The sequence below is a fragment of the Glycine max genome, chromosome 4 (assembly GCF_000004515.6).
Source record: "Glycine max cultivar Williams 82 chromosome 4, Glycine_max_v4.0, whole genome shotgun sequence".
Classification (NCBI taxonomy): Eukaryota; Viridiplantae; Streptophyta; class Magnoliopsida; order Fabales; family Fabaceae; genus Glycine; species Glycine max.
In genome coordinates, this window is record NC_016091.4 from 51,029,007 (window position 1) to 51,044,279 (window position 15,273).

At 33.7% G+C, this 15,273-nt stretch overlaps 3 protein-coding genes across 5 annotated transcripts; 1 reads left to right on the plus strand and 2 right to left on the minus strand.

Annotated features, from left to right (window-relative positions):
• Window positions 1-867: 867 nt before the first annotated feature.
• On the minus strand, window positions 868-2,211 carry LOC100780444 (glucuronoxylan 4-O-methyltransferase 1). The gene has a single exon (XM_003523427.5). It carries the CDS (start codon window positions 1,993-1,995, stop codon window positions 1,075-1,077), a length of 921 nt encoding a protein of 306 aa, XP_003523475.1. The 5' UTR covers window positions 1,996-2,211; the 3' UTR covers window positions 868-1,074.
• Window positions 2,212-4,160: 1,949 nt separating this feature from the next.
• On the minus strand, window positions 4,161-11,007 carry LOC100780985 (uncharacterized). Of its 3 annotated transcripts, none has more exons than XM_006578935.4 (11): window positions 10,739-11,007; window positions 10,487-10,525; window positions 9,801-9,924; window positions 9,386-9,447; window positions 8,268-8,335; window positions 7,863-7,912; window positions 6,266-6,335; window positions 5,730-5,853; window positions 5,244-5,360; window positions 4,662-4,772; window positions 4,161-4,505 (listed from the first exon to the last, which is right to left on the minus strand). In XM_006578935.4, the coding sequence occupies exons 1-10, from the start codon at window positions 10,937-10,939 to the stop codon at window positions 4,674-4,676; spliced, it is 954 nt and encodes a 317-aa protein (XP_006578998.1). In that variant the 5' UTR covers window positions 10,940-11,007; the 3' UTR covers window positions 4,161-4,505; window positions 4,662-4,673. The 3 variants fall into 3 exon arrangements, with proteins under 3 accessions (XP_006578998.1, XP_040871018.1, XP_003523476.1); XM_041015084.1 differs by having other exon boundaries at window positions 10,695-10,987; XM_003523428.5 differs by having other exon boundaries at window positions 4,161-4,772.
• An 878-nt stretch (window positions 11,008-11,885) lies between these two features.
• Window positions 11,886-14,666, plus strand: LOC100797434 (putative methyltransferase At1g22800, mitochondrial). Its single transcript, XM_041014682.1, is given in 11 exon segments — window positions 11,886-11,940; window positions 12,279-12,374; window positions 12,377-12,448; window positions 12,503-12,765; window positions 13,128-13,192; window positions 13,285-13,348; window positions 13,350-13,367; window positions 13,727-13,747; window positions 13,749-13,812; window positions 14,342-14,409; window positions 14,532-14,666. Coding segments are annotated over 11 exon segments (921 nt in total).
• Window positions 14,667-15,273: the final 607 nt, after the last annotated feature.

The following is a 15,273-nucleotide window of genomic DNA, read 5'->3' on the forward strand; positions in this document are numbered from 1 at the left end:
AAAAGCCCAAGAAGGGGTAGGGTATGAGGAGATGTATTAGAAAAAATCCAAATCTCATATTTAAGATTAATAAAAAAAAAAGAGTCGCCCACCATTTATTATTTACACACCACATGTAAAAATAACACTATACAGTGACTACAAAATGCCACTTTTCTTAAAAGAAAATAGTTAGCATTTGCAATCTAATGACATCAATTAAATTCCACGAAAAGAATTAAATTGATGCATTTAAAGAATCAAAATCAATCTTTTAAAAACTTAGAGATTAAATTGAATATTTTAGAATAAATAATTTAGAAATCAAATTGATAATTAAGCCAATATCAAATATTGAATGATTCATAGGTTTTTTTTTTCTTTTTATTTGTGCGCTTTGCTTGTGGAATTGGATTACCAGTCAATCGGATTAATTAATATGCTTTAATGAATTTTAAGGCTGTTGGACGTGGACCCAGAATATATCAAATTATTAATTATTAATAAATGCTAATTAACAAGTCAACATGCACCTCAATTGTTAGCATTATTCTTTACTTTCTTTTTTGAATTTATATAATATATAATATATATAAAATATATGTGTAAGAGTTAGTTTCTTAAGTTGTACGTAATTATTTATTAAAACTCTTTTTACGCCAGTTTTTGTTATATTTTGTTATATCTCATTTTATTTTAAGCCGTAACAGTCTTGTAAGTTTGAAGACTAACTCGTATAGATGCAATACAAGTAAATTTCAAGAATTAATAAAATGTAAGTATAGAATGATTTCAATTGCTACATTATTTCTGGAATAATAGTAGTATATAAAGACTTTTGAATCAGACTATGGTCAAGCAGGGGCAGGTATAAGCAACAATTGTTCGTTCCAACAAAGCAACTCCCTGAATTGATGACATCTCCAGAGCCATTAATGACTTGTGTAAATCAGAATGAATTCCAAATATCAATCGCAAAAAATAGAAGTACGTCCACAACACATCATATCATATAGTAATTATATAAGTTTTGATGATAACAATAATAAATGGCTCATGTGAGATGAAATAAAGGGAGCAAATTGTGTTCTTCAACTACTCTGGGCAAAAAGGCCTCCACAAACGAGACCTGTGGCTTGGAATGTTGAAGTGCCTGATCCTCCCTTCTTGCTCCTTGAAATACCCTTCACAGAGAAAAGCCTTAGAGAACATGTCCTCCACTTTCCTATCCACATCATGCACAAAAACATCGGTTTGGCCGCGTTCCTTGTTCCGGGCAATCAAGCCAGCAGTGTAGATTGCACTCATCCTCCCTGGCGCCTCATCGAAGTAGCCGGTGGGTGCATCCACCATGATCACGTCCCAATCAATGTCATAAACCTCACTCGGGAGCCCCTTGTGTGCAAGAGGGCACCTGGAGAATCTCGGGTCCGTAACCTTCTGGCAATCCTCCTTCATTCCAGTTTTCATGAGCTCTTCAGCCTGGTGGACCTGTGTGTCGTACATGACATGGTAGGACTCCAAAGAGGGTACCTTCTCCTGGATTTGGTCGATCCAGGACTTGTCCTCCTCGAGGAAAACCGTCCGGCCGCCGTAATTTAGCGATGTCCACATGAGGCTGTCATGGCCAAGGCCGAACACAAGGAAGTTGCATGGAGACTTCTTCTCAAGTACCCTTGCTGAGACTGATATCTCGTGGAGGGTCTGCTGAGGCGTGACGTTGGCGGTCGCATAGTGGATGATGGCATTGGCTAATGATGGAGGGGCCTTGGTGCATGGGGGGTTCAAGGGGGGTGAATTTGGGCATGATGATGATGATGGTGTGCCTGCATTTTCTGTTTCTTGTGGTGACACTGGTACTATTGTGTCTGAGCTTGACATGTTGGTTTGTGAGGTGAGTTGAGGAGACAATGAGAATATGGATGACCTGAATACCAAGATGAAGAGGCAGAAAACCGCAAGGCTGAGAAGGGCTACCTTGAAGGTACATGTGAATTGGGTTGTTTTGGATCTCATTGTTGCTTTGCTGCTTTATTGAAGGATATGATCAGATCTCAAGTAAAGGCAGATATATAGTACTCTCGGTTTTGTTTGAGCAAGAATTTGGGCATTTATGTGAAAAAAGTTGTGTTGGAAATCTGAATCTGCTTGGGAGTAAAGTGAGGTCAAAGTGGCTTTAAAAGAGAATGGGGGAAAATTAGTAACAGTCTTTGCACGAGATTTCTAGTTAATTAGTCATGAGGTGTCATACATTTATACTATATGTACTACCTACTAAAGGAACCATTTGGGTGAGAGCACCTAACGTTTGTTGTGATGTTGTGGGGCTCAAATAATGTGGTATCTTCAGATATACTATTTTTTTTATTAAGTCTATAATAATGATAGGATAATGTAAAGGATGACTTATAAGAAAGAAGAGCAGGTAAAGTGACACAAACGATTAATCATGTTTGTTATGATTAGGAAACATGCATTACTTGTATAAAGCAGGTACAAAGGAAGACATTTGGACCCCTTGATTTTGACTATAAAGCTACTAAGGTAACTTTGGGTGCTTAAATGTTTGTCAAGGTTGGTAGAACTGCAATCGTGCTGAACAGTTGGTGTTTTATAAATATTTTGTCGTCTTAAACAAAAATGAAATGCCACCTATAGATGTTATCTGATGTCTGACTCTATTCATGTAAAAGAGATCATGGAGTAGTTTCAAGTTGATTATTTGTGCAATAAAGTATAGCACCGAGTCAATTAATTATTTGTGCATTGCTGTTTTTTTAGTAATTAATTTTATAATAAATTTGATCAGTAAGAAGTTATCAAAGTATTAGAGGTGGGGTTTGAAACCCAACCCCTGCTTACAACACCACTTTTTTTTTAACCACCGGAAAAGTATAGCATGTGTAATTTAATTGAGTAAGGAATCAAAATTGTATATATATTTACTACTAAATAAGCAATATATAGTATATAAAATCAAGCAAACAATAACTATACTTTTTAATATTTTTTGTCTTAATTACAACATACTCGCTTTGTTTTAAATATTTTTATTTTGTAAAATTGTGTTTTTTTTCTTTGTATAATTTAGTAATTAAAATAAAATTTTATTATCAACGAAATATTTTTTATTTATTTCAATAAAGAAATTATATTTATATCATACATTTCCAATTAATCTTATTTATTAATTTATATTTATTAATAAATCTTTATGTATATTAATATTATTAAATATTTATTTATAAAGAAAAACTTATTTAAAGCAAAGTGATAAGTTTTATTAACACATATATAAATATATAATATTAAAAATATAAGTTGTTATTTTTTTTATAATATCATATTGTTTATTAGTAATGACAAATATGTGTTATTTTTATTTCTTACTTTTTTATTTTTGTGTACAATAGCGTATGAGATTAAAACCTAACATCAACTTGTCTAGTATTATCCCATCTTTTCTACCATCTTTTCTACAGTAAGTATTATCCTATCTTTTTTTTATCTAATATATTCATTTCTAATCCTATCTTGTCTAGTATGTCTACTCGTTCAATGCAACATTCTCATCTTCGCTATCTTGAGTTTATTGTCTTGCCTTTTTACTACTCAACATTCAATTCCATACAACATTGCAAGTCTGATAACTGAGTGATAAAATTTTAAGCGTAAGTGGTAACTTTCGCAGATAATACCCAAAGCACTCCTCCATTTCATCCATCCCACTTGGATCTTATGATTTACATCTCCCTTTATTTATTTTGTTGTCTTGTATGATGGGTCATAAACACTTAAACTGTGTGACTAGCAGGAAGGTATGTTCAAGTTTTATCTCAATGCATAAAACACTTTTTATTCTTAATTATAAAATATACTAGACTTTAATTTAATAAAGCAAGAAAAATTATTCAAAGGACATCTAATTAAGTCAAATTAATGCAATTCTGTTTCGTATGATCATTTTAGTTTTAAGTGAAGCAGGCTATTTCATATTTTTGAGTCATTTTTCCACCAAAATGTCAGTCCCAAAATTTTATTCAAGTTGAATAAATAACAATTATATACAACATATGTGATATACATGTACAACATGATTAATGTGCATAATGATTTTAACAAAAGTTGGGAAATCTACAATTAACAAATAAGAATTAGTCAAGGTGAAGAAATGTAAGAACTTACATTTGAGGCCAAATTTATTGCAATATTTGTGGAAGAACTTTCTGATTATTCAGGAAAAGTACTTACTACATAATCAAATTGTTCATTACATTTATCTTTACCACAAGTAGCATCACTTGCTGCTCTTTGCTTAATTTTAACCGCACAAGGCAGCTTGCAAAGATGGGATCCATGCTTACACGAATAATGAAAACAGAGAAGTTGAACAGAGTTCTGCAAAATACTGAAAACAAAAGTTTTCATACCTTTTCTTCATTTTGGCACAATAGCATTCCGTTGATCTGAGTCATTAACCAGTAAGTTTAATTTGTTCAAGTGGCAAAGTAATCCCATCCCAATATCTTCAAAACAATGACAACATTTAATAACATTAGTTCTTTACGATTTTCTCTAGTGTTCTAGCCTATACCCAGATACCCAGGGGGTTTTTCATTACACAATAAGATGACAATAAATAGGTTTTGTGGTGATTTCAAAGCACAAAAGTTTGCACTTACAGATAGCGGAAGTTATAAAATAACTGTTGAATAGGTTTCAAACAAATAAGATAAGATCGTTGTGTAGTCCCCAGATTGAAATCCAGTGTTGTGATCAATGAAGTAAGGAACCTGTAGAGGACAACGTTTCTATTCATGCAAGGATTTATGTTGATAGACCATAAAATAATCCAAAAAGAATATATCAAGATATGAAAACTTCACTTCCTAGTTCCTACCCTTTTGCATTTTGTACTCATCATTATTATTATTAGACATAATAACCTAACTGTTTGGGATAATATCGAGGGATTTTAACAATTTCATGGTTTGTTATACATGTGCATCAGTGCAAGTATTTTATTATCAAAATCTCAGTTGCTGATTTTCCCATCAACAGATCATAAATCCACATTTTTTTCCTTTAAAGCGCATCTCTCACTTTAGAAGAGTCAAATCCTACTTAAGATGTATAGTCTGATATGGCTGCAAATCCATTGCATAATTTCTAACTGGGAATAAATACCCAACATATCTAGAAGGATACAAATTTCATTTCAATAAAACTTTGATACAACTTTGTATGACCCACTAAATTCTAACCTCTTTAGATCCAGAAGCATCCAAGAGTAACTTCATTCGAGGAGACCCTTCTCCTACATTTTGAAGAATGTAAGGAAGTTCCAATTCGCATAATGCCTCACGCACTATTCGAGCATTCTACAAAGTGAAATTTTAAATCTATGAAGTTAGAAGAAGAAATATATCCAATCACTTTGTGAGATAGTATGATACTTGGCATTACAAGGACAGTGGGCAAAACATGACAAGCATGTCAAATCTAGTTCCTCTAATGATCCTAACATTAACCCCAGTGAACACAAATGCAAAATTTTCAGCACATCATATGAATGTCTTCATTCAATCGAGATTGAATTTAAAGGAAAAAAACCAAGCACAAAATATAACTGATTCCCTTTTCAGACCACAATTTGGGCCAATTGAAAACTGTAGGTTGAGCAGATAAGCAAAGTTCTCTCCATGTTTGCTTTTCCTTCACAAATTAGAGATAGAAAAGCATTATCTTACAGGGTTATTTTCATATGAGAAGAGCTCCAACTTTCCTGGAGGAGGGTCAGGCCTGGAATGTTCCCAACGCGTCATTCCTCTACCTGCTCGAAGTATTGTCGGCATCCATCCAGTGAAAATAGTGCTGCACAAGAATGTGTCATCAAGAACAAATAAAATAGAAAATCTCTCTTTATCAAAGCCATGGAATATGGAACAGCCCTCAGCACAGACACTCTGGTTAGTGGCACCATCTCTTTGTCACGCAACTCACAATCATATATATATATATATATATGCTTCAGTACTCCTTAACAATCACTTTGAGTCACCCCAAGATGAGCAACATACTATTTGTGTCACAGCCATGATATACAATTTATTTAAATGTTAATATGCTTTTGTGAAAATATTACAGTAAAATATTATGGTTCCTTTCCACCTAACCAATAAATGCAGCAATTTTATACGGTGAAGATTGAACTTGAGTTTCCTCCCAAAACATGTGATTAATAATATATCTTATGTTCATTTAAGAAGTGATTTACATCTAATACCTCTCCAAAAGTCCCGATGATGGACTTCTGCCTTCTCCATATCGCTCAAACAAGTATTTTACGATATCACCTACAACAACAAACCAAGCATAAGGAAGATTGAAGTAAGAGAGAAACACAGACAATCAGCATTAGTTTGGATGTTGGAGTTGAGACTACAATTGCATTTATTAAATTAAATAAAAACTAATTAAAATATGTGAGATTATGTTCTGATATTATTCCTCATATTGTATTTATTACTAGAATATTCTATTTCTTATTAATCAGTAATTAATTGTTCTTGTAATCAATATTGATTCTCTTTTCCATAATATAAACAGCATGAGGTGTGGTCTACATTGACACACAACATACAATAAACATTGTCTTATATGGTATTAAAGCTTATGTTCTTCTTGAGAGAGGAATAACGAAAACCCGTGCTCCACCGGGGACCTATTGTCCCCAGTGGACCTTTCTGCTTCTCTCCTGTCTTTCCGGCAACATGTTTCCATATTCTAGTGAGCCCTTTTGCTCACTTCCCTTCTTCCGACGACCCTTTCTCATTCTCTGGTGCATTTTCTGACCACCGCAGAACATCATTACTTTTCTGGCAACCTATCCAGCCAGCTACCCCACTGTTTGAAGCACTTTTCGTCAATCTACAAGGTGTTTACAGCGTCAAGAACGAACCATCGACACTCCCTCATGCACGTCTTAAAGACGCACCAAACAGCTTCTATGCTAGATGCATTTCCAGTGCATCGAAGCGCATGCAGCCTACATGAACGACCCTAACCTTGTAGTATCGCCTCGATCACAGTTGTTCTGTGTATTGATTTGATGGTTCTTTGTTTTTCTTTTTCACGCAGCCCCTCTTCGTAGTAAACAATACCGCACAGCTGCTTTGCCCTTGTGTGAAAGAATTCCCGACACCTTTTCGTCAGAGCTCACCTCGACCACTGTCGCCCATCACCAAAGACCATCACACCGTCCACGTGCACAGCTAACTCAAAACACCTCTGCACGCAGCCCCACATAGGACCCTGGCACGTGAAGTTCACGCAGACAACGCGTGATGCATTTCCATCACACTGGTCTCCATCATCACTACGGGACTTCATTTCTATTGGATTGACCACATTTGTAACAAGCTTGGTTCATATCACACATATGCTCCTACTTGAGGGGGAGCGCGAGATTATGTTTTGATATTATTCCTGATGTTGTATTTATTACTAGAATATTCTATTTCCTATTAATTAGTAACTGATTGATCTTGTAATCAATACTAATTCTCTTTTCCATATTATAAATAGCATGAGGTGTGGTCTACACTGACACAACATATAGTAAACACTGTCTTATAAAATAAATCAATGAAATGCAACTGACTGAAATCGAACTAGTCAAAATCCTTTACTAACACAACTGAAACAGACAAATATGGAAGTTCAGGTAAGAAAATGCAAAGAAGAGGAATAATAAGCCATCAACATGAATCAATCCAAACCAGTGAACAATATGAAAATGGAGATAATTTATGTCATTGCCACTAAACAAGACAATCAACAACCATTTGGAGAAAGAACAGGGAGAAAACTTGCTTGCTTACCACTTTCATATATAAAAATACCACTTTTTTGATCAATGATGAAAGGAAACCTGCAAAAGAACATCGCCGTAGCAATAATATATAAAAAGATACGGACAACATTAAGCTATTTCACTTGAATTAAATATGTTGTAAAATGAAAATATGCAAGACAAATGTAATAGAAGTTGAAATGCAGGTCATATTGCAAGTGCTTCATTGGGATTAGTCAGCATATATTTTTTATTTTTTTGCTCAGCGATTAGTCAGCATATATAATACAAGGAAATATACTGACAAAAAAATTTGAGACATGATACCCAAAATCTTATTCTAAAATTTCAAAGTTCCGCAATACTGCAAAATAACATTAAAAAAAATCATTAACAGATCAAAAGAAACAATATATCATGGTGAACTACATACTGTTCTTTGCCACCAGTTCTTCTGACCACCTCTCTGTGTCTTACAGAACCCTTAGGACAGGGATAGACCTATTGATGACATCAATAGGAGTAATATTAGGGGAACAGATGGACAAGAATCAACCACAAATCAATTTCTCATCATCTCTTGTCACTAATGTGTATATCACCATTGATTGATTAACATTAATTAACTTTCTTACAAAAATCCTTTCCCTTGTACTTGAGCAAGCTACATTATCTCTGTTTTGAAAAAATCAATATCCAAGCAAATGCAAGCCATACTGGCATTCAACACTTTCTTGTAACGTGGCATTCTAAAATAACTTGTGTGATGTCCAAAATTAGAGGAACTGATTGAAAAGAATCAACCATATATCAATTCTCATCATCTGTTGTCAATTGTCACAAACCAATAGGAGTAATATTAGGGGAGCCAATTGACAAGAATCAAACATAAATCAATTTCTCATCATCTCTTGTCACAGAGGTGTATATCATCATTGATTGATTATCATTAATTAAATTTCTTCCAGAAAAATTCTTTCACTTGTACTTTCGCAAGTTAGATTATCTCTGTTTTGGCAAAATAAATATCCAAAGCAAATGTGAGGCATACTGCCATTCAGCACTCTCTTGCAATTCAGCATTCTAAAATAACTTGTGTGGTGTCCAATTTCATGTATAGAGCCTATAATTTCAATAATTGATTTAAGCTGTTTTGACAAAACAAATGAATTTGTCCGACCTATATCATTGTTGTATTAATGGTTAAAAATGACATTTTCTCAATTTAATTTTGATACTGATACCCCCCACCTCAAAAAAAAAAAAGAAGAAAAAAGAAAAAGAAAAAGGAAATGACAGTTGTTGGAATTTGTTTGAATATCAGTGTTCTAATAGGAGTTGATAGGATAGGATTACAGGGTTACATTGTTGAAAAGGTTGCTAACACATTAGATTCAACTACTGTAAATTGTAGACATAAACCCCAAAATTCTAGGAGCGTATCTTATTGGCAATGAAAAATAGTGCTCCATTGAAACAGACAAAACTCAGTCAAGGGAAGGGAGCATTCGATATTGAATATGGTGGTAAGTGTATGTGAAGACAGCTAACCTCTACAGAAAGATCTAGTTCAGTCAAAGCTTCCCGGACCCTTCTACAAAAGGGGCATGCCTCTGTTGAAAAATAATGCTTGAAAGATTTATGATGGGACAATCACAAAATTCAATGATAAAATAAAATTACAGAAATATGTGAGAGGTCAAGACCAAAAAAAAAATGTTTGAGAATCCTAGTATGAAGGTGCAGTTGAGGATAACAATAAGAAACTACTTTTATCTGGGTATAGTGTTATTAACATTGAGGCCAAGACTGGTGCTTAGCAATAGTAATGCACTAAAAATAAATAAGCTTCTGGAATTTTGATCAATTTCAATAACTAAGTCAAAGAAGAAAAATATGTTTGCCTATTATTTGCAATAGCATCATCAAGGGTTCTTCCTGAACCTGTAATGTGGAAGAGGCGTACCAAATTCAAAAAGCTGCAAACTAAAAGGAAGATCTGAAGTGATTTCTTTGTTCAGTGAACTCTCAGCTATGGATTTTGTTCCCCATGCAAACCTTGACAAGCTAGCCAAGGAAGATGTTGCTAGCTACCATTCATCATAAAAACTTGAAAGGTTAGTCAATTATAAGGTGCATGGAAAATATAAAGAATACATTGCATATATTTGTCTCCAGACTCAATTACATGGCACACAGCTTCATCACATGGACAAAAGAACTTAATTAAATAAAATACACCTCCATTTAAAGGTACCAAAATGATGTGCCAACAATAACATGCTAAAAATGTTAAAAGAAAGAGAAGGGAGCAAGAAAACACGTGTGAATTTATTTTTTTAAATGAACTTAAAATTATTTTCAGTTTGGGAGCAATTAGCCTTTAGCCCCCCATGTGGTCAACCACCAAAGCAGCTGTTTTCATCTATTTGAGAAGCCTTCTGTTACACTTGTACTACATGCCTATGTGATAAAATGCATAATGATTTAAATACTTAAAGACCCCTGCAACTCCAGAAACAAAGTTGTATTGCAGATGAAGGCAATAGGTAACATAACAGGTATGTTGTATCTGGTCTGATATCTAACATTATACATAATGAAATTTACAATGAAGAGGGCAAAGTAAGAAAGAGGGATAAATCAAATCACCTCGAAAGTAAAATTGCGTGGTTGAGAAGGATCTCTTGCCTGCCAGTGCCACAACACAAACAGTAATCAATAAAGAAGACACTCACTGTATAAGAAAATCAAGTATCGAATTTTAAGTTGACAAATAAATGGTTTGAATGAATAAAATATAAAATTGAGGCAATGAGCGTTGGATGGAAATAAAGAATTAGTTGAGTCTGAAAAGTACATTCATAGGTAGATACGAGAAAGAAGAATAGTGGGTTACTATACAGAGAAGAGCTTGAGTAAGGGACAGAGAAATGAGAGAAGGGAGGTGGATGTGGATTGGGTTGCATCTGAATTTGATTTTGCGACAATTCTAAGTCTCTGCAAATCCCAATTCCTATTATGGCTGGTCCTGGTCCTGGGGGTGCAGAATTGCGGCATAACACCAATGCTATTGCATGGAGAGTAGTGAACACACAGTGACATGTTTGCTTGATTTTCCCAAACGCAATTTCAGTCTTCTCCAAACCCCTTCACAGTAACACCGTTTAGTTTTTTTACAAGTTTTATATTGGTCAACTAATTAAAAATCATAAATATTAACTTACCATATATACTGATTGGATAAAATTCGTGAAACCTTTTATATTCTCATTGAAAATATTATTTATTTGTTTTTATAAAAATCTTTAGAGGTTTATAATATTCTTTTTAAAACGATTTCTAACTACAACTGTTTCTCTCATTTACATACCATTACATTAATATGTGGTTGCAACTCATTTACACTAATTAATTAAATAAATAAAATTAAGGATAATCTAAAAATATAATTGAAAAATAGAAAATTAAATTAATTAAAAGATAAATAACCAATTTATTCCTTATATTTTGTATTCGATGATAATTTTGTCTCTATACTAGAGAAATGATCAATTTAATTCATAAAAATGTAAATATTCTGACAATCCAGCCATCAAATTAACGTTGTTTTGGTTATTGTTGAGTACATATGTGACAATCCAGGTTTACCAATACTGTTTCGAACTATGTTAGTGATACTTGTTTTTTTGCCATTATTGATCTTTAAATTTATGAAGTTAAGGACTATTTTTTGAAGAAGTTGATTCTTCTTTATTGTTGTTATGCAGCGAAAAAATTGATACTAAATGATAAAATGATTCATGCTTTTCATTCTTAAATTGCAAATTTTGTTTATTACATTGGGTCAAATTTCTAATGCATGTGATAATACTCGTAATTAAAAAAAAGGGTTCAAATACAAAATCATCATTCACGCATCTATGGTGCAACTGAATAACGAAACTATGACCTTACCCTATGAATTCCTCTCTCGTCTTCAACGCACAGGAAGATATTGTCTTCAAACAACGACAAAAAATGTCATCATCATTGACCACCAACAATGCAAATGGCGAGAAGGAAAAGAATAAGGAACAATGGGTTTATGTGCTTCTCTCTCAATGGTAAAATGAAACTAATGAATGATCAATTTCTATGGTAACTTTTAGAGATGAAAACAAAAGGAGAAAAATGATAAGTTGGTCCATAAGCCCAGCACCCAGCACATGAAGTTCACTTATGACTTATAGATTTATCATGTCATAAAAAAAAGTTAATAAAAATAGTGATAACTTGTAAGTTCAAAAGACTAAAGTGATAATTTACCTTTAATTCTTATGATCTATTTTGTTCCTTAAAATTGTTAGAGGCTAACAGGATGGAAGCAGTTTAGTTTGTTCCCGGTGCAGTGGAGCCATGAAGCTGATTTTGATTTGCTTGTTGGAGGCGGAGAATTGAGAAGAAAATGAGAGCACACAACGTGACCCAGCTGCATGGTTGACTCCCTCACACGACCCTCTTCTTCACACCGTCGCTCAAAATCTCTTGGACCTCTTGCAGGTTCCTTTAGCTACTTAGTTAGCTTCCCTTCCCTTCTAAATTCCAACTTCAATTCTCTTTCCGCTCCTCCTGGTATCTATCTCATTCTCCACTCGCTATTAGCATTAATTAATTGATTGATCCCAGCCCCAGGTGGCGTTGAAAAGCTTATTGCCATGGATGACTCCTATGATATGCTTCAAGCCTGTAAAAATGCTCACCACAATGCCGCAGTCGAGACCCACTTTCTTGTTGCTGACCAAGAGTTTCTGCCTATGATTTTATTTCATGTCACGCTTTTCTGTTTTGGATTGTTCTTACTTATATATTGGTTTGTTTGCAGCTCTGTGGATTTGGTTGTTAGTTGCTTGGGACTACACTGGACTAATCTGCCTGGAGCAATGATACAGGTTACTGCCTTCTTTCTTTTCTAATGCTGTCTCTTAAATTCAACCATACTTATTAGGCTTAAATATATTTTAGTTTCCTAATAAAAATAATTTGATGCATTGAATCCTTAATATATTAAAATTTTTGTTTTCAATCTTTGTCGTTAGTTAAGTAATGATTTGACACCTTATCAACATATCTTTCCAATACAATCAGGGGTTGAGATGGTATCACCTCATCACTTAATTGATAATAATGACTTAAAATAATATATCTCAGAGATCCAATGCAATGGTAAAATTTATTAGGGACCCAAACACGGACCTAAAACATATTTAAGCCTACTTATTATTATTTGATTTTTTATTTTTATGTTTTGCAGTCTAGATTGGCATTGAAGCCTGATGGCTTATTTTTAGCAGCTATTCTTGGTGGAGAAACATTGAAGTGACAATGTTTAATTATTTTTATTTCTTGAAATTTTTTTGGAACACAAATGGATGGAGCATTCTAATTAATGATATTTGTGCTGTTACCAGGGAGCTCAAAATAGCTTGTACGTTGGCACAAATGGAGCGTGAAGGAGGGATCAGTCCCCGAGTATCTATCACCTTTGGCACAGGCATGTTATTGCAAAAGTATTATCTCCTGACTTGTTTATTTTAAGATCAACTATATTTTGAATGAATGCTTTACTGTCTCTTTTGAATAGGATGATGTGGTTATGTGTTACTTGTCATTGTCTCTTGGCAATGCCATAATGAATTCCATGATTTTGTGTAAAAGTAACTTTATTTTGAAGCAAATAGCTAGGTTTGTCTAATATATGTCCATCATGGAAATATTAGTCTTGCCTGCCTCTTAAAGATCAGTTAGTTAATCTGGCTTGTTGTAGCTTAATGCTCGTATTGAAGACTTGTATTTTTTTGTCAAAATAGTATAAGAAAGCTGGAACTAAGACCTTCTGTCCTCCATTTTCAGGTTCGAGATGCTGTGAATCTTTTTGACTAGGGCAGGTTTCACCCTTCCAGGTGTTGATGTTGATGAGTATGTAGTTAAATATGAAAGCGTTGAGAAATTTCATTTGGTTTAATAATTGAATTATTCCACATGCATGACATGAATTAAATGAATTATGAGTGCTCCCTAAATTTTTGCTACAAGTTTGGAATTTCAGTTCTGGTAGATGACCAACGACTGAGATATGAGCATGATAACTTTTATTGCTGACTGGTAGGTGCATAGGAAGTAAAGGCCATAAGACTAAAGATCACCACATAGACAATATGGTGGCTAAAAAGAATATCCACTGTGGGAATAACAAAATTTCCACTTGACAAGGAGGAGTGGGGAAGGTTTGAAATTTAAATTCTTTTATAGAAAATGTTTAAAAGCTAAGAGAGTGAGGGAAGGCTGGCAAAAAACCAAGAGAGGAATAGTTGTCATTTTCTATTTCTGCATGGTTTTATAATTAAATTTTCTATTTTATATGAATTGTTTCAAGTTGTTACTTATTCATTGAATAATGTGTGAATTTATTACCTCATAGCATTCGTGATACATTTCCGTAATGGTGATTCTTATCTTTGTTTTGAGCAGCTCTGGAGCTTATAAAACATTTCCGTGCAATGGGTGAAACAAATGCTCTTTCTCAAATGAACAATGTAAAGTATCTTTTTTTTTTCTTTTCATACCAATGGATATTAAATAAAATTTCCTTGTATCAAATGTTGAGCCTTGGATGTTGTATTACATTTCTGAAAAAAGGTTATGAATATATGACCAGATCCTAAAGAGGGACACAGCGTTAGCAACTGCAGCTATTTATGATTCAATGTTTTCTGCAGAAGATGGCACTGTACCTGCAACCTTCCAGGTAATCAAAATAGAGGATTCATTCTTAACAAAACCAGTAGTGTAGTTTATATCAAAACTGTCTCTTTCTAATTGTGTTTTGCAAACCAGACATGTCCCTAAATCAGCATTTGAGATCAAACTGTGTTTCTTTGGACGAACATTTATATTCGTATAAGTTATGCCAATGTGTTTTTTAATATATTTAGGGGTGCTGCAGATGATTGGCAGGATTGAGGGTGTCAACATAGTTGGGACTTGGGATCCTTCTTCAAATTATGATGCCTTTACATTCTTTTACTTAAAAAGAAAAAAGTTATGCCAATGTGTAAAATGTATATCACGTATATAAGTAAACTCATAGAAAAAATTCAGTTTTATCTCCAGCATAGTCAATTTGTTTCATACACATACAATATACGTCAACAAATTACAGAGTACACAACACTAAAATAAACTATATCTAGCATGATCGAAGTGTTTCAAGACCAAGCAATGCACTACCACAAGAGGTTTGTGAAGGAATTAATTATTTTTACTTATTGTAGCCTTGTAGGTTTAGCAGGACGAAAGATATTAGAAAAAATTTAAATTTTATATGAATTAGAGATAAAGTCAAAATATGATATATAAGTGAGGGACAACCCTCACATCTTAAGATGGTATCGGAGCAT

What these genes read in the sequence shown, in the direction of transcription:
- LOC100780444 (XM_003523427.5), bottom strand. Translation starts at nt 1,995, where the DNA reads ATGAGATCCAAAACAACCCAATTCACATGTACCTTCAAGGTAGCCCTT.
- LOC100780985 (XM_006578935.4), bottom strand. Translation starts at nt 10,939, where the DNA reads ATGTCACTGTGTGTTCACTACTCTCCATGCAATAGCATTGGTGTTATG. An exon ending in TTTGCAGCTTTTTGAATTTG is followed by an intron (nt 9,448 to 9,800) that starts GTACGCCTCTTC and finishes ATTTTTCAACAG; the next exon opens with AGGCATGCCCCTTTTGTAGA. An exon ending in AACTAGATCTTTCTGTAGAG is followed by an intron (nt 8,336 to 9,385) that starts GTTAGCTGTCTT and finishes TGTCATCAATAG; the next exon opens with GTCTATCCCTGTCCTAAGGG.